At 39.6% G+C, this 18,525-nt stretch overlaps 1 protein-coding gene across 1 annotated transcript in view; it reads left to right on the top strand.

The window, feature by feature from the left end:
* Positions 1-18,525, top strand: part of CUBN (cubilin) — a 147,179-nt gene that overhangs the window by 96,464 nt on the left and 32,190 nt on the right. The window contains exons 43-53 of the mRNA XM_009275697.1: positions 141-324; positions 1,664-1,838; positions 2,891-3,069; positions 4,720-4,929; positions 5,231-5,371; positions 7,116-7,297; positions 9,184-9,355; positions 10,339-10,545; positions 13,643-13,792; positions 14,664-14,785; positions 16,676-16,901. Coding sequence (XP_009273972.1) covers positions 141-324; positions 1,664-1,838; positions 2,891-3,069; positions 4,720-4,929; positions 5,231-5,371; positions 7,116-7,297; positions 9,184-9,355; positions 10,339-10,545; positions 13,643-13,792; positions 14,664-14,785; positions 16,676-16,901 — 1,948 coding nt within the window. The remainder of the gene's footprint in view (positions 1-140; positions 325-1,663; positions 1,839-2,890; positions 3,070-4,719; positions 4,930-5,230; positions 5,372-7,115; positions 7,298-9,183; positions 9,356-10,338; positions 10,546-13,642; positions 13,793-14,663; positions 14,786-16,675; positions 16,902-18,525) is intronic.

Here is an 18,525-nt window from a genome sequence, read left to right as displayed (position 1 = left end):
CCACCCCCCGCCATTGCTGTGCATTGATTAATCACCAGGTTATTGTTTTCCCACATGGCTGGAAGCTTTGAGATGGTGTGTGCTCAAAGTTTACATTCCAGGGCTGTTTGCTTGAGTGACGTTAGCAATTTCTCTTCTAGCTGAAGAATGGGTTAGATAATGCTGCCCCACCTTTGGTGTCTGGAAGAGGGAATGGACGGTTTTGTGGAAGCAGCCCCATCTCTACCATGTACACCACCGACAATCAGCTGTTTGTCCACTTCATTTCTGACAGCAGGAATGAGGGTCAAGGATTCAAACTGAAATATGAGGCTAAGAGTCTAGGTAAGTCTAGGAAATAAACATAAGTTCTGCAACTCAATAGATACAACTTGGAGTTTGTCCTCTTAAAGGAGGTTGTTGTTATGTTCCAACCCTGGTAAAATCAGATGTCTGCAAAAATGTCCTGTTTCCTTCTTTAGTGCATGACTTCTGATCCTACTCTCAAATTTCTCGTTTTTAAAGAGGGCCAGCTCCATGTCACGGAACCTGGAGATATTAAAGCAAAAAAACCTCAAACTTATGGTGGGCTCTTTGGCAGGGAAGTAGCATCTATAGTTAGGAAGAGATGTTTATAATTCATATAGGAAAGGAAAAAAAAAGCTGGAAACAGGAACATTATTTTGAACATAGAGTACCCAGTGCCAGTGCTAAATTATGTCAGGAATGATTTAGGCTGGTGTGTTGAGAAAGGTGGTAACATTTCTCACAAGTTTTACTCTCAGCTGAGAAAATAACATTCCCTGCCAGAGCTAACATTTTTTGAAAGAATGAAGAAAATGGAGACTCAGGCCCCAGGGGTAAATCAGGGGCTTGGCATTTGCAGTTATTCCACTGTATTCATGACACATGCCACGTGGGACACTAGGAGACCTCCTATTAAACAGTGTAACTAAACACAACTACAGCAACCTGTCAATCTACTCAAATTTGTAAGTGCTTATTTTCTGCCTAGTTTTCCCTGCTGCCACAAAGAATCATTCTTAGCATTACTGTAGGGGATTCATGAAGGGAATGGGTGAAGCTGTACAATAGTATTTCTACCACTTCAATTTAGAATGCTTGACTAAAACCCTGTGTTTACTGGTATTGCTAGAACATAGTGGGGGGGGTTGACAGAAAGGTTCTGGTCAAAAGAAACATGTTTTCATAGGATGAAGGACCTGAACAAATCCTCATGTTTGCTCTGATTGGCATTCTTCACACATATTCATTATTGTCTTAGATATTTCAATTTTTGGAAAGCAGAAGTAGGGAATGATTCACAAAAGCATTGATGGGTCTGACTTGTAGGCTTTCTAGTTCTTGGGAACTGGGGTAGGAACAAGGCAAGAAATATGTTTCCTGATTGGTTTAGAAGCAATCCAAGGAAGAACTAATAGCAGTTTAACTCAGGGCCCTGAACATTTGGAAATGAGGAGGGCTAGGTAAGCAGGAGCACAGGAACATAGGATTCTATTGCATTAAAATGTTTTCCCACAGTAAGCGATAAAATGCACTTTTTTTTCATGTAACTATATGACACCAAAAGGAAACTGTGTTGGAATATAGTGATGACTCATGTTTGATGCCTCACCCATTTCCTTAACATGTTGTTTTTTATTGGCGATCTTTTCTTTCCCAGCTTGTGGAGGGAATATTTATATCAATGATTTCAACCCCAGTGGATATACATCTTCCCCCAACTATCCGAGCAATTATCCCCTGCATGCTGACTGTGTCTGGACCATAACTGCTCCTAATGGACATGCAGTAGAGCTGCAATTTGAAGATCAGTTTTACATTGAACCTTCACCAAAGTATATATCCCATTATTTTGCCTGTGTTTCTTCAGAGACTCCATTCTGATTCTTCTTTCCCCGTTACTTTCTGTAATTCCTCCCAGAGTGCACTTCCAGATTTACAATCAAAAGTGATGATTAGGAAATTTTTGAGAGAGATCACTGAGGCTATCAAGTCACTCGTATACATTCCTAGGACTTTGCATTGCATGATATTAATATAACAGACAGAGAGGAAGCAACCATGGTAGAAAGGTGCCTTCTATAAAATCTGTGCCCTCTAGTCCTTTCATATTCAGATTTTCAGTCATTGTGACTCTCTAGTTGTTTTATGTCCAATGGATTACCACCACAACAGTTTGTCTCCTTCCTCCATTGCCTGTCTGCTGATTTGCAATGGGTCTACATGTTTTGCACCCCCTGCCTGAAGCACAAAACAAGGCCCAGTTTCCAGCTGATGTAACTTCATTGATTTGGGGCTGGACCACTATACGCCAAAGGTGACCCTCACATGTGAGATCATGTCCAGAAAAAACAATGCAGGATGGAGAATCCCAAAGGTGTCCTTTCTCTCTGGCTTCCCAGGATGCTGCACCATTCAGAAGGCAAAGCTGTTAGTTAAGATATTTTGGGTCTTTCTAAGCCCACCTAAGTAAGCACCCATATTTGAATTTTTTTCCATTCATCTGTTTTATATCTGTTGCTTAATTCAAGTCATAAATGAGTCTTAATAGGGAATATCTGCTGAATCTGAATGCTGCCAAAAAATACATATTAAGGATGGTCGCAACTACTTTATCAGTGCTGTTCATACCCTTCCCTAGGACTTGCTTCTGTCAGATCTGATCTGATCATAGACTGGGCTTGGGATGAATCTTTCTCAATGTTTCTAGCACTTCTTTTGATTCAAATATTACATAACTATCGATTATGAACTTGTTGATTCCGTCCTGGTCACACTGCATGGAAACTGATCTAATTCACTACAGCTTCATGGCTTTGTGCACGTACTGAAATGATTTCAAACCATTACTGCTATACATTGAACAGAAAATTCTCTCCTTTTCTAGCTGCACTTCCAGTTACCTAGAGCTACGCAACGGCGCTGACTCCACTGCCCCCATCATTGCCAAGCTGTGTGGAGGTTTGATGCCAGGCTTGCAGAGATCCTCAGGAGCTGTCATGTACCTGAGGTTCAAGTCTGACAGCAGTGCCACACACGTGGGATTCAATGCCAAATACTCCATCGGTAATGCTTGCATTTATCAATTTCTCTGATTTTAAAGAAGATTTTGGTCTCAAGTGTCAGGCTTTTGTAATAGGGCTTAAATCATGCCTATGAGGTGGATTGACAGATACATGCCTCTTTCAATTAATGTTAGAGCTAAGGCATCAGAATCATCATACGGGTTAACATCAGCATGTTCTGCACCCAGTATGAGGTGAAAATTATGGAAATAGGAATAGGAAAGTGCTCATAGATCTGCAGCAGTGGAAACAAAGACTGGATGACCTCTTGTCAAAGGCAATTATCAATGGGGCAGTAGAAAAAAAGGTCAACGTGGATAAAGTCATGTAACATGATTTGATTTTCAGCATGCAAAATTAGTGTCACTTTCATGAGCAGGATCCTGAAGGGGAATGCAAAGACCAGCTGAGAGTTGGCAGGAGAAGAACAAATTAGGAGCTTCTCTATGTAAATGTAAATCAATCTATAATAGCAATGCTGCCAGACAAACAGGGGCAGTACAACAATGGACTGAAAAATGAACAAACAGTAAGAACCATTATTTGTCAGCTGGGAGAAGAAATACTTTAAAATTATTTGCTCTCAAGCTGCAAAAACAGGATTAGAAAGCACTAGCAAAGTTTTAAAATTAAATAAAAAAGTCTTTGATCAAATTCAGAAATATGCTACTTTTTTGGTTTTGATAATGTTAATAATCCTCAAAGAATAGCAGCTATTATGTTAGTGTCACTCATATAGGAAAGTCTGGGACTGTTAATTTCTCAAAGGCACAGTAGTGGACTATATTGCTTTACACGGAATTTTGCTGATTGTGTTAGATCTCAAACACTTAATCCAATGCAGTGTGCTATTATATTTCTGAATGTGAAAACTGAAGCAACTTGCAAGAAAATATTGTTAGTAGACGAAGCCACAATTTATATTTATCCATAACAGATTTACAGTATCTCAGCTGTATGCCAGTCATCCTGGAACAAAGCATTAATCACTCTGAAGAGCAGACAGTATGAACAGAACTGTTATTGCCACAAAAAGATTGTAACTAGCAGACACGCAGAATACACTGTGAAATCCAATAAATTCCACCTGGGAATATTATTTGCTGTAAGCCTTAGTATTATGAACTTAGGTTTGCAGGAACCACTGAGAAACGAGTTTTCAGAAAGAGAAAATTGAAAATAAACAGCTGTTTCCTGAATTGTGCAGTGATCCCTTACCTGTAGGCCTTAGCTGTAGGCCCAAACCAGCAGTCAACTTTTGTCAGTCATAAAAAATTTAGATCCACATTTAGCAAACTAAATTTCTTTATAATTATCCGATACAGCTTTCCAAGATTTTCTGGTAAATGTGGACATGGGTAGAAATTAGATATAGACCTTGAAATCTGTGAGTTTATTCAAATTAATAAGAGATATGACAGAGAGGAAGGGGTGCTTGCAATGGAAGGGGGTGTGCAAAAAAACCCAAAACAAACTAGGACTGGTTGAATTAGAAGGAGAATGTGAAAGATTTTTAACTGGAAGGCAATTCCTATTTTATTACCACAGTTAGAGAACAAGTCAGTTGTGCCTTAGCTTTAAGTCTTGTTTAGGAGAAAGGTCATCTCTCTGAGGTTCTTCAGTCAACCAAGCAATGTTCTTCCTTTTGCAGCTCCCTGTGGCGGGACAGTGATAGGACAAACTGGCATCATTGAAAGCATGGGGTATCCTGAGCTTCGTTATCAAGACAACCTGCTGTGTGAATGGTTTCTGCAGGGTCCCAGGGGCCACTATCTTACCATCAGACTAGAAGGCCTAGATATTCAAAACTCCTCCAAGTGCACAAATGACTTTGTGGAGATCCGAGAATACAACACTTCTGGTCTGAGAATTATTTCAGTGTTTGTCTTCCCTTCCCTAGTACTACTATGAAGCCTCACCAGAGGTTCCTGAAAGCATTTCCCTCTGGGTACAAAGTGAGCCTTTTCAATGTACAGTATTTGCTTCTGCCTGCCTTGCTTGCTGAAGCAAAGTAAGGCAAACAAAACCCTTCTATTTCCCAGCAATAACTTGGTTTTACTAGTTTACTCCTGCCTGTCCAGTTAAATTGGAAAGTGATCCTTCAATATAAATATAAATAATATATTGATATAAAATTGTCTTTCTGTATTTGATTTTTGCAGGAAATTTGTTGGGCAGGTACTGTGGTAATACTCTCCCTGATGCTGTGGACACCTCTGACAGTTTTGCTTATGTCAAGTTTGTCACTGATGGATCAGTCAATGCCCGAGGATTCAGACTGCGCTTTGATTCCAGTACTGAAGGTTGGATTTCTAAGGTTGCAAGTTACTTTCAGGGAAGCAACATATAACACAGACCATAACTGCACTAGTACAGCATGTATTGTAGATCACTTATTCTTGGAGCGGTGTGTATTTGCTCTTAAATTTAAACTCTGGGGGAAGTATGAACAGACCTCTCTGATCACTACTTAGCTGAGCCGAAACTTTGAGAGGCAAGCAGTCTCCTGCTATAATGGATGTTGCCATCAGTGGTAGGTCTCACACAATGAAGCACCCTCTTGAACACCTTTTCTTTCCAGCAATCAGTCCAGGGATGTCCTAACATACCCTCCCCACATCCGTCTGGATGAGGAGGAAGGTAAAGAAATGCTGTGATTTTCCTTTATGTTATTCTGTCCCTCTGAGGTGAGTGGTATTTTTAAATATCCCTAAAGCCAGTAGTTTTTAAATAATAGATTTTAAGCAGAATCACAGAACTGCAGAGCCACTGAGGTTGGAAGGGACCTCTGGAGATGAGCTAGTCCAAGCCCACTGCTCAAGCAGGGTCAGGTAGAGGAAGTCGCCCAGGACTGTGGCCAGTCAGGTTTTGAATGTCTCCAGGGATAGAGACTCCAAAACCTCTCTGGACAACCTATTCCAGTGTTCAACAACCTTCACAGTAAAAAGTGTTATGTTCAGATGGAATTTCATGTGTTTCAATTTGTGCCCATTGCCTCTTGTTCTGAGCACAATGACTTCAAAGAGCTGCTCTGATCAGGACTAAGGACATAGACATATTCCTGCTTCACACTTCTTTTTCACATTCTTTAGTGCCCATGCAATGCTTGTCCTGCCAAAATATGTCTACTTTTTAAGAAATTCTTTGCGGTGGTGTTCTTGAAAAATCTCCTGCCAATGCTTCTTAACTCCTTCCAGCTCATTGAAAAGCTCAGCTGAAAGCTTCCTTATTCTTCGTGTTTGCTTCTGAAATAAAATGACAGAGGGGGAAACAAACTCCAAAAGAATGTTATTCCACTCCCAGGACCCTGTTATGCAACCACAGAAGAGAAAATATATTAGCAAAAATTTAATGCAGGTGGATACACAAATTAGACTATTCTGCAGGAGTCTGTGAGGGTGAGGAAAGGGACTAACTCTCCCACTGCACTCCATTAAACTGTATCTCTGTATTTTAAAAGGAAACCAGGTGTAAGCTGGTAAATTTATATCATTAGTCTCAGAAGAAAAATGCACTCTATACTCAAGACCTTTAGTGTTCTTTCCTCAGAGCAAAATTTGATATTTATAACAAAGATAGGAAAAACACAAAATAACAGTACTGAAAAAGTGTTGCTTAAAATCCCTGAAAGCTTTTTCTCTACCTCTGTTAACCAGCAGAGGTTAAGACCCTGCTCGTTCTGTGTAGCTCTGCCCAGTTATCTGAAAGGCAGAAATGTCTCAATCCTGCCACAGTGAGAGGCTTGTATTGCTTGACATCAAAGCCTGTGGGTCACTCAGGCACTTGAAGCCTGGAATGAGCCCTTCAGAGAAGGGAATATTGATAATTAGACTAAAAGGAGCTGCTATGGTCAATTAACATTCAACTACATTTATGGCTGAGTGATAAAGACTGGCAGGAACTTAGCTGTTTAAACAAACATATGGACAGGATAGGCATATCAAATCAAGCTCTCAGGATCATTTCTTGCATTATTAATGTTTTTTTGCTATAACTCTATAAGCAATGCTTTACTCTAAGAAGTGTTCCAATATTTGGGTATTTCAGAATGTGGTGGGGATTTTACTGCCCCTGTTGGGACATTTACTTCACCCAATTATCCCAACCTATACCCACATAATCGAGTGTGTGAGTGGAGGATCACAGTGGAAGAAGGCCGACGTGTGACTCTAACCTTTAATGATATGAAAACTGAAGAACACTGGAGGTGCTCATCAGACTACGTGGCTGTGAGTATTGGGCGTGAAGGCAGAAAATGCTATTCCTAATCCCTTTGTGAAGCATTAATGGACGTAATAGAGCTGAAATGTTATCTGGTTTTACAACAAATCATAATACAATCTGGTGAAAACAAATAAATGAGAGAAAGTTAGCTCTGTAGGGTGTCTAAACTCATCTGCTTGCTTTATAGAAATTTTGAAATTATGGTCCAGGCAGAGGGGAGGACTTGAAGAAATCATTGGAATTGGCTTTTTATCAATTATGGAAAAAAGCTTTGGGATTTTTGAAAGCTTTCACTGTCTCTTCTCTGTGGACACAAAGTCCAACAGTCAGTTCCAGGTCTCTTTTGACTTTGGAGGTTGTTACTGCTGTTGTTACTTATTCTTGTCAATTAAAGGAAAATAAAAAGAAAGAAAAAGCCAGAGATTGCAACAGATGGCTACTACTGTGTCAGACCTTGCATATTCAAAGAAAAACACAATCTGGTGAAAACAAATAAATGAGAGAAAGTTAGCTCTGTAGGGTGTCTAAACTCATCTGCTTGCTTTATAGAAATTTTGAAATTATGGTCCAGGCAGAGGGGAGGACTTGAAGAAATCATTGGAATTGGCTTTTTATCAATTATGGAAAAAAGCTTTGGTATTTTTGAAAGCTTTCACTGTCTCTTCTCTGTGGACACAAAGTCCAACAGTCAGTTCCAGGTCTCTTTTGACTTTGGAGGTTGTTACTGCTGTTGTTACTTATTCTTGTCAATTAAAGGAAAATAAAAAGAAAGAAAAAGCCAGAGATTGCAACAGATGGCTACTACTGTGTCAGACCTTGCATATTCAGAAAGAAAAACCCAAGGAGAATTCTACCTCTTTATCACCGCCCATCTCCAAAAAGATAGATTTTGGTTATTTTATCATGGTTATTTTAGGTTTTTGGTTATTTAGTGAAAAAAAAATCAAACCTGGCACACAGAACTGGACCTGGTCAGATGTACAAATGCCTCAAAAATAGAATTCCTCTATGAAATTGCAGGAATGGGAGATCTAGTTTAGTTTCCCATTTGTTCAGATTAGCAGTGCAAACACAGGAATTGCCTTTAGTATGATCAGAAGCTAGCTCATGCACAAGTGTGAGGGGGTGAAGTAGCTCTCCCTTGTGATTTGTAGATGATCTTCCCCTTGTTTTCCTTCACAGATGCTTTAGACAGACCAATGGGAGCTGGCTTTTTATCGATTAATGAAGTAATGATCTCTTAAAGGAAGATCTGTCCTGCCAGCTTTTGTGCCTTCAGCACTCTAACATATTCCAAATCTCAGTGGGAAACATCATTTCTGCCTCGCTTGCACTGCTGAGATAGTAGTAGAAAGAAGGAAATTAACTCCTAGGCTAAAGGCTGTATGAAAGAAACTGAGCAAAATACATCTGGATCATCAAAAAGTGAAATGTTTGAATTAATAAAAAATGACCACCAGCACTGAATATGTTGGAGGAAATTTTTGATAAAGCTGATGTTGGCTTTAATAAGAATACAAAGACAATCATTTGAAATGGAATTAATATCATCAGTAGCTGGCATTATTAAGTGATTGAAGATATAAATATTGAGTATACAGTATATACTCAGTATACAGTATTTTTCCCAATGAAACTGTTTCAATTTCTGTTTAAAAAAAAAAGAGGGAATATGTTTATGTTTTGCCAAAATAAGCAAGGTATTTTTTATATTTTACTTCAAAGCCTCATCCACTCAAGACAATGGAAGTTTGTTCCAAGGTTTTGAGTAGATTTGGGAACTAACCTGCTATGAGGGACATCAATGAACCTTGTTAGCACTGTTAAATGATACAGGAGATGCTCCTAAGCCTGTACTTTGACCTCATAAGAGTTTATTTTGACCCAACAGGTTTACAATGGCCTCAGACAGAACTCTCCCCGGCTGGTCAAGCTGTGTGGTGAGGTAAATCCAGGCACTGAGGTAAAATCCTCTGGAAACACGATGAAAGTCATTTTGGTGACAGATACGTCCCGTGCAACCAGAGGCTTCAGTGTCTCATACACATCTAGTGAAGATGCAGGTAGTGTGTGTTTTTGAATTAAGTGATTGATCTTTGGCGAGTCATTTCATAGCTAAAGTACTGGCACATGTCAAAAAAATGACCTAAACAGAAAACAAATCTCTGATACTTTTTTTCCTCTCTTACATCTCTGGATGGGAGTAGATATATTTCTTTAATTAGTTGAAAGGACTTGAAAAAATGGGGAATCTCTGGGAGTTACGGACTTCATATGTCTGTTATGTCAAACTTCAAATGGAAAGAACCTCTGTTATGGATCACAGTCCTTATTCTCACTACTGATTTATGGTTTTGTACTTAGTCTTGCGTAAGAGATGGTCTGAAGTGGCCTTATTCCATGAAAAGATCCAAAAAACATAGTGCCATAGACAACTTGAATAATTCAAGTGCTTCCTTATTACTCAGGGGGGTAATTAATTTATTGTACCTTGTGAAAGAGTGCAGCTAACCTACTTTTGCAAGCTCAGCCTCCAGAGAGGAGGCAGCTGGCAGAGCCTTACTACTACAGCCTTGAGTCTTCTGAACCTGATTTTCCAACTCCCCCCCAAGCATCCTACTGTAGCATGAGTGTACTGCTCTTGAGGGTACGTTCCAGAAAAATCTTCTCTTGAGTCTAGAATGAGGTAATGGGTAGGGCTGAGCAATACTGAACTGGAGCTGCAGTGGGATTTTTTCAAAATGTTAAATAGTGCTTGTTGTATTGATGATGCTGCTGAAATATTTTATTTGATACCATGAATAATTGTTGTTTCTTTGCTTTACACATGTGTTTTTAAAGACTTGCCAAATAAATTCTGGGACACTAGGCAAGAATTCTCTTGTACACAGCAGTAAATTATAAAAAAGGAAGAAGATGGAAAAAGTTTTGATCTAATCAGTACATATGCTTGCTGACATGAGCATATCAGGATAAACAGGGGCAAGATTTCTCTTCGTGCAAGAATTATTACTGTTTTTAAATAAATTATATTTTGTTTCTGCAGTTTGTGGTGGAACCCTGATGGGATATGCAGGTGGGAATTTCTCTTCTCCTGGTTATGATGGTGTCAAAAATTACACAAGTATCCTGAACTGTGAATGGACCATTGAAAACCCCTCCCACTATAATTCATCCATATATATCTCTTTTGAGGATTTCCACTTGGAACATCACCAGGACTGCCAGTATGACTACCTAGAGTTACGAATAGGTTTGTATGTTCATCAGGAGAATGGATTAAGCCTATGAAGATTCCAGCTGTGCAACTGTGTTTGTGCCAGATCTTATTCATATATATTTGCAGAGAGTGATTATTGTAGGATCTGTACATTTGAGAGAGTGTTCACATGCATGCCTTCCATGTTGCCTCCTAGACCAGGAGTGGGATTTCACTGCCAGAGCAATGGATGCATGGATTTGGTCACCCTTTCTTTGAGGGGAGAAAATGGAAAACTGGATGGGTATCTTGAGGGGATAAATTGTTTTGGTGGTTGCAGTACACACCTGACTCTTTCTTTACAAGGGGCAATAGAAATTTCACTTCATCTCCCTTGAAAGATGGCAGTCAGCAGAAGTTGGAGTCATCAAAACAATTTATTTGGTCCACAGCCCATTCTCTCCCTGCTCCTGAAATATCTCCAGGGACAGCAGGAGTGGAGTAAAGAATGCTTTAATTATTCATAGCCTCTGGGCTGCATATCCACTTCATACCCCACTTTTGTACTCTATCTGATGATTCTCCAAAAACAAATCTGTATTTCCTGTGAGACTGCATCACAAAATACAGACTAAAGCATTTAAAAGGAAAACAATCACAGGATTAATGCACCAGTAATATCTCTGCATATTTGAGCATCTTTAGCTGTCCGTAAGAACAAGCAACTGGAAATGTCATATGAAAGTCGCTCAGCTAATGCCAAGTGTAGTATGAAAGCTCCAGCTGTCTTCTTCACTGAGAGGCTGTATCTGTGAGTCCCAGAGAGAGCAGGTTCTAATTTACCAGGAAATCGTTTCTGAAAGGTGTGGGGGGGTTGAGAGCAGGAATCTGTTACATCCTTATTTGCATTCATTTGAACGAGCGCTCTTGGTTGCATAGCATTGGTTTGTCCTGTGTAGAGCCAAAGCATGCATAGCTGCGTAGCCTAACAATTCCCTCCCACGTATACACTGGAGGTGGGAAATAATAGAAAGAGAACTCGGAGAAAGAAATAATAAAATATATCTGGTCCATTACTCATCAGTTCCCACTACTCTCACTTTATTGTGTACCTCAGGCCTCCAGGTAATACAATCGAAGGAAAGAGGACAAAATGTAGCCTTATTTTGCTCTACACAGTTTTGTCATCTAAATAGTAATGTTCATTTTGGCCATGCTAATGGATCTTCAGTTTCACAACCAGTCTCATGTCAAAGGCAGAATGCCCTAATTTAGCTGTGTATGCTGACAAGTAACATTTAATGAGCACTGAGATGTAAATAGTGCAGAATATCACTAAGCTCAGGCAGGTGCTATTTAAGACTCTCAACAGAGCAGATACGAATTTGGGGAAAGGTCCAATTCAACAGTAAGTTACCCAAGAGACCCCAAATGAAGCTGAGGTGTAAAATTCTTTTGAGTTACCCATACCACACACTTAACGGTACCAAATGAAAAAACAAACAAACAAACCAGAATTGGCTTTGTGTATTCACTGAGAAATATTTAATCTAAATAGATAAAATAAATATTTCAAATTTCTTAAGGTAAGGGTTTATATTAAATTATTAAATTATCAGGCACATGCATGTAGTCTGTACATAGTAATACAGCTGAGCATATTGCTACAGTGAAATGTACTCCTAACTTCTGGCTTTTGTGGAAGACTCTTGATTTTGTCTTTCAGACCACTCCATTCAGTTTGAACCAAATCTTACAGCACAATTTTTCTGTTTACATTTTCTGTTTATCAACAGTCTAGATCTCTGGCCAGCTGGCCATTCATGAAAGCAGTGATTCATGTCACTTTTCACACTGTAGAGACTGAGTAACCTGGGTCACATCTGTCACATAGTCAATCACCTTGTAAGAAGTGCAAAAAAAGAAAAAGTACACTTCGTATTTTAATGCTCAAAGTAGTTATTACTATTTTTTCCCAAACCAGCATTTATCATGAACGTTTTCTGCTTGTACAGCTCAGTAAAATAGTGCTAATATATAATACAGCTAAAAATAGTGCATGTTAACAAGACAGGTTTCAGCATTTCTCTGTGTAATTTACATTAATAGAATTTTATTATATGTCACCTTTTATCCCTGTTCTTCAAGGCATTTCAGATGGTGGCTGTGTCACTGTATATGACAGAAAGATGAAGTTACTCAGCCATGTTACTTGGAATAACTGTGAAAGGGCTTTAAAGAGCGCCCAAAGTTTCTCCCTCCTGCTCTACTGCCACCTTCTCAAGAACAGCCTGCCACTCTGCATGGAGCTAGGAGTTGCTTTTGAATGGAGACTTTTAAGACCAGCAGCCTGCTATTATTAGAGAAGGAAACTCAGGAATGGCATTGCCTGGATGTCATGAGGAACACTATTACACTTATTTTCCTTGTAATGAGAATATATCAGTAATAAACAGAAAGCAATACTTCTACCAATGTAATGGATAAGACCTTACACCAACATGAGCAAACATTCAGCGTCACAGAAGTGCAACGGCCTGTGTTGCGCTTTCCTTTTAGGTTTCAATGATTTGAGCAAATGCTGGCATTTTTTTGCCATACAGAGAACACTATGTTGAGCTCCCTAGGACAGAGATGCCCACTATTAATACAGCAGTGACAGCTTGTTCCTGGATGAAGCACATCCCTATATGGTAGAAAACTCAAAACCTCTGTTGACTTTAATGAGGATGTCACAAACACACAGGCTCAATAGGCTTCCATGCGATCAGGTCCTTGGGCCATGTCTTCCACTGTTCTGCCCCAAAACGTCTGCAGTTTTGGGGCACTTTCTGTGTTTTCGGGTCTGAAGCGTCATAGAAAATGAAAGTGCAGGATGGCAGGGAGGGGAGAGATGGAGTCCAAGATATTAAAAGGATCATTAATAGAGCTTTGGAGAGAACTTCCTCGTTGTCGAGATTTAGATCCCAGCAATGAACTGCAGCACTCTACCTATACCCATAACAAATAACCAGTTATTAAGTGTGGTATGTACTTTTTTCTGTTTTCTAGTCAAAACAAAATGAAATGCATGTTTGCCCTATGTATTCCTTTACGATATTGTAGCTCTCTTAGGATTCAAAAAATGTATTTTTTTTCTTTCTTTACTCAGGGGATGCTGATGGAGAGCTAATAGCCAGACTTTGTGGTCAGACTGCACCATCTGTGCCACTAGTCATAGCTGCCCCCCAGATCTGGGTACACTTTATAAGTGATGAAAACACGGAAGATAAAGGATTCTTGGCCCATTACACGTTTGAAGGTAAATGGCTTGATAGACTGTTGCCCTTGCTGACTGAGGCACTTCTGGGGAATGTTGCCATTCATTTGGTGATACTGAGAATACACGCTGTGGGATCAACTCTCAAAGAGGTCCTCAAAAGTTACACAGTGCCTGCCGCTATTTATATCATATATAAACATATGCTAGCAATTGAACTTTCAGATTTATTTTCTGCCTCACTGTTCCCATTCTCTGAAGCACATTTCAGTTTTTGCAATGCAGTGCAACACTCGGAACAGCTGGTTGCTCTTGGGAATAGGGATGTAACAGGTAACACCAGCCAAGTTTTACTTACTTGAAATAGCCTCCAGAGTGCTAAGCATGGCTGAAATGCATTCTCCTGCTTGAACCTTTGCACTCATTTTGAAATCCACTTAAAGCTGTATCAGTGCAAATTACACCACTTTGCTATTTACATGCCAGCACAACTATTCTTCCTGTCACAGCTGAATTTAGCCTTGGTGCTAAATAAGCTAGATAAGACACATCAGCAAGTTTTTGGCTTGATTGTGTTGGTCCAAGAATGGCACTGGTTTGCTTAGGAGTCTGAGATAAATAAATGGAAGATAAGGTGGAAGAGGCAGCTGCAAGTGTCAGCTGGCAAAGGTTTCGCAGAGCTATATTAAGTATCAGAATGAATGCAAAGTTTCAAGGTCATTGCATCTGCTTACTCACTATTCAATGACAAAGATTTTAAAACTTGGATTTTCCCAGTAAAATTGTTCATCCTTACCTATATCAGTCCAGCTTAAATATGTTTTAGTATTATTATCAGCTGAATAATCTCCCAGTCATTTGCTTACAGTGTTCAGTTCCTAAAATGTATTGAAATGTTACTTTTTTTCCTCAGCCTGTGGTGGTATACAGTCAGGTCAAAGGGGAGTTATCTCAAGTCCTAACTACCCACAGCCTTACAGCAACCTGAATCGCTGCTCCTGGTTGTTGGAAGCCCCTGAAGGTGAAACCATCACTGTGAGTAACACAGTGCCATGATTGTGTGCGCAGCTGGCAGTGCGAGAAGCACCCTCTGAATCTTGAGGAACAGGTTTGAGACCATTTGGAAAATCAGAAATGTGGAGGAATGAAATATCTCCCCATCAGCCTTACCTAAGGAAGAGGGGGAAACAAAGATAACACAACCAAACTAGATGATTGTTCTTTTTGAAAAGCAGAAGGATCCTAGTCTAACTTGACCTCAAAACACAGCACCAACTTCTCCTTTAAACAATGACTTCTTATGTTTAGGAAACTAAAATAACTCATGTTATTAGATGTGCATGGATATTCTCACTATCATGAGAATAAACACGAGGCTGAAGTTTTTTCATCTCTGCAGAAAAGTTACAAGCCAGTAGAAAGTTACTTTCATGTCTTAATGGTTAGTCTGGAAGAGAATATGATTGCTGGTACAAATTACATCAAAGAGATGCTACTCTTATTTCCCAATAACTATTAACGGGCTGCCTGATGTACTACTTTGTTGAGCCAAACTGCTGAGAGGTCAATTTAAACGCGTTTATGATGAAGGAGTGCTAAACTTCACTCACTGAATTATTTGACTGATCCTTTGGAGAACAGGTCCAATCAATGACGTTTGAGGTCCAGGTCAGAAAAATACCTGAAAAGCAATTTTGTAAAAACACATTGCAGATTTTCGTATGTAATGGCTTTCACTAATTTCCCTATCATGTTTTTCTTATTTACAACTACAATACAAAGGTATTTCTTAGAAATGCAAACCCATAGTCCTAATTATTCTGCTGCATGATATTCTGACCACTGCCTAGGTACTTACTTCAGGGAATACAGGATTATTTTAGTAGAACACAAAATTTCTATTTAATCTGCAGATTTGTTTAAAGCAGAACTAATCTTAATCAGATGGAAGTAAATTTCTATTTTCAAAGGACTGAGTAGCAGCCCCCTCAGTGAAGGCAGACTAACCTTTTCCAGTAAAAGCTGCCAGTTTCAGTTGCTGGTAAAGTTCCAAACTTAAACCATTTGAGCTAAATTTGTATTTGGTCTTTGCCTCAGGCAGCGTTCTTTTGGAAATGAATACACACAAAAGTTACAGGAAGAAGTACTATACATTTGCTAAACTTTTCTACAAAGGTCCCAATTCTGGAACTGGCAAAAAAAACTTACTGGAAGAGGTCCAGGCAGTCATTAGTGTACATCAAAATTTCAACATCAACAAATCCAGGAGTCTACTGGGTCAGAAATCTAAATCTTTGCACTGGAAATTGAACATGTGCATACGCCTCCAAGGACAAATGGCACTAGTGTGGGAGGGAGACAGGGTCAGAAGCTGCCTGCCCCGCCCAGTCTATTTACGTGATGCATCCAGGCCCACAGGAACCAACCACGCAACTGTTTCTCTCAGATTTAATGGAAACTAGCATTATTTTTAGCAACTGTTAAGTATTCTGATTCAAAATAATAGGAAGAAAAAAATCCAAGGCTTTCTGCTTACATAGCTACTTATATTTGAATGTGCAACTTCAGATTTCATGACCAGAAGCCTTGAGAGCTGGAAAGTGGTTCAACACCTGCACATATTCAAGACCGTTTTGAAGCACATACTTTGGTTCAAACATATGGTTAAGTCCCAGTAATGCCAGTTTTGAACCTGTGCGTTCCTCTTCCATTTATGTCTTCATGCTAAGTAGCTGCTGTTACTTATAGTGGCAAGACTCCAAGCAATACTTTCAGGAAAGCATCAAGGTGAAATGAGGGTCGGATTTCTGAGCATACCCAGAAATCATTGTGCTAGGATGGCTACGGGATCTAGCTAGAATTGCTCTAACCCCGCCACTGGTGTGGCTAGTGTTAGCTCCTGAATGTCACTTTTGTGTGTTGCAGCTTACTTTTACGGCCTTCCACGTTGAAAATCATTCACTTTGTAAGTGGGACTCTGTTACTATCCTGAATGGCGGCTCTCCTGGGTCTCCTGTCATAGGAAAGTATTGTGGAAACACATCCCCTGGGACTATTCGGTCTGGTTCCAGCAAGCTAGTCGTCATCTTTAACTCTGATCACTCAATTCAAGGAAGTGGCTTTTATGCAACGTGGACAGCAGAATCTCTAGGTAAGAGAAAAAATACTGGTTTTGTCAGGTCTAAGATAGTAGTACATCATGTCTATATAGCACTTTTGAACCACAAAAAGAAATAGGATTCCTCCTCTTTAATTAAGTTTGCATTAAAGAACAAAAGAAATGCATGCCAATATCGTCAGCATTCCTGAGAGAAGCCAGCACTAAAAAAGTCAAGTATTAAACCAGTGTTGTCTGATCTCACACAATGAAATCAAATTTGGACTGATTTTGTACTTTTTAAGCCTCCCACTGGCAGCTTCTTGATGTCTGTAAGTTGATACCACGCCCATTATCCTCCCAGCAGTGGTATCTATTGTCAGTGAATATGAAACATTTCATTTCTTGAATAACAATTGTTTCACAGTCTGATTTGGTTCAAAAACTTAAAACTAGAAAGAGGCCAGTTTGAAAACAGAGGGGCAGACAGAACTTCTCAAAGAGCACATGTGGCAACAGCCTAAAACTCTTCCACTTTAGTGGAGATGTTGGTACACTTTTGAAGGTGGTACACATGCAGGATTGAATTGGTACATTTTAAAAAGCTACCTTCCCTCTGTTGAAATTATCATCTCTCCAGATTAAAAAAAAAAAAAGGTCGCTCACCATTTGCACACTGTCCTTCAGGAGGTGACTAAAGGCAAGAGTAGATATGCTGGCTGGTGGCAGGGCAGAATTCATTTTGCCTTCCTACCTCAGTGCAGAACTGGCAATGTTTTCCCTAGTGTCACCTCCAGCTACAAACCTTCTGGCTGATGCTGATCAGCTTTTCATCAGTTAATGATCTAGCAGTATTCACACAGTCAGTTGATGGAGTGTCTTCTTAAACATATCAATAGTCTGTGCTTGTTGTCACAAGCAGGTTTTTGACACTTTTCCCTGTTGTCACTGGAATTTCGTGTGCAAGGAAGGCCAGTCTTCAATGATGTTGTAGATATTATCATACACATGCAATGTGCATAGTCGGTATCCTCTCTGTGAAAGGAGATTTCTTTTTTTATATGCCTTTCCTCAGCCTTCTGCTCATTTCTCCACTGAGAATCTCTGGGTTTACATTCTGTACATGCAAGCAAAACTTGGCCTCATATCCTTCTAAAAACAATTGCCATTGTCTAATATGGAAGAATGAAAAATAAAACCTTCCTTTTAAAGCTAATATATATTTTTAATTAAGAGGGAAAAAAGGTAGAATGTTATAAAGCTTTTTTTGCTCTTTATTCATCCTTTTACTACATCATCACTGAAATAATAATGGGTTGCTAGTACTGTACACATAGCCCTAGTAAATCATTCTTGGCATGGTATTTGCAAGTACGTTTCAAATTAACTAAACTTATTATGTACAAGAACATAAGCAGCCACAGAGCCATGACCAGCTATTCCCCTGTATAAATGAATCTGTTCACAATTTTTAAAGGCATGTTTCTCAGCCCTCTCCATAATCCCACTGAGATCCACAGGGCTGCCTGGGCTGGAGGAGAAGTCACCATTTTGCCCTGGGTAAACGGATGTAGCTTGAGTAGATTCACATGTGGAACTGCATTATTAACATGTTGCAGAGTGAGAAAAACAAGGATTCAGCAGTGATTGATCCCCCCCCCCCCCCGGCTCTTCTGGT

Source organism: Aptenodytes forsteri, unplaced genomic scaffold (assembly GCF_000699145.1).
Source record: "Aptenodytes forsteri isolate BGI_AS27 unplaced genomic scaffold, ASM69914v1 Scaffold172, whole genome shotgun sequence".
In the NCBI taxonomy this organism is placed as follows: Eukaryota; Metazoa; Chordata; class Aves; order Sphenisciformes; family Spheniscidae; genus Aptenodytes; species Aptenodytes forsteri.
Note: the sequence above shows the minus strand (reverse complement) of the source record. Positions and strands in the feature narration are given on the sequence as shown.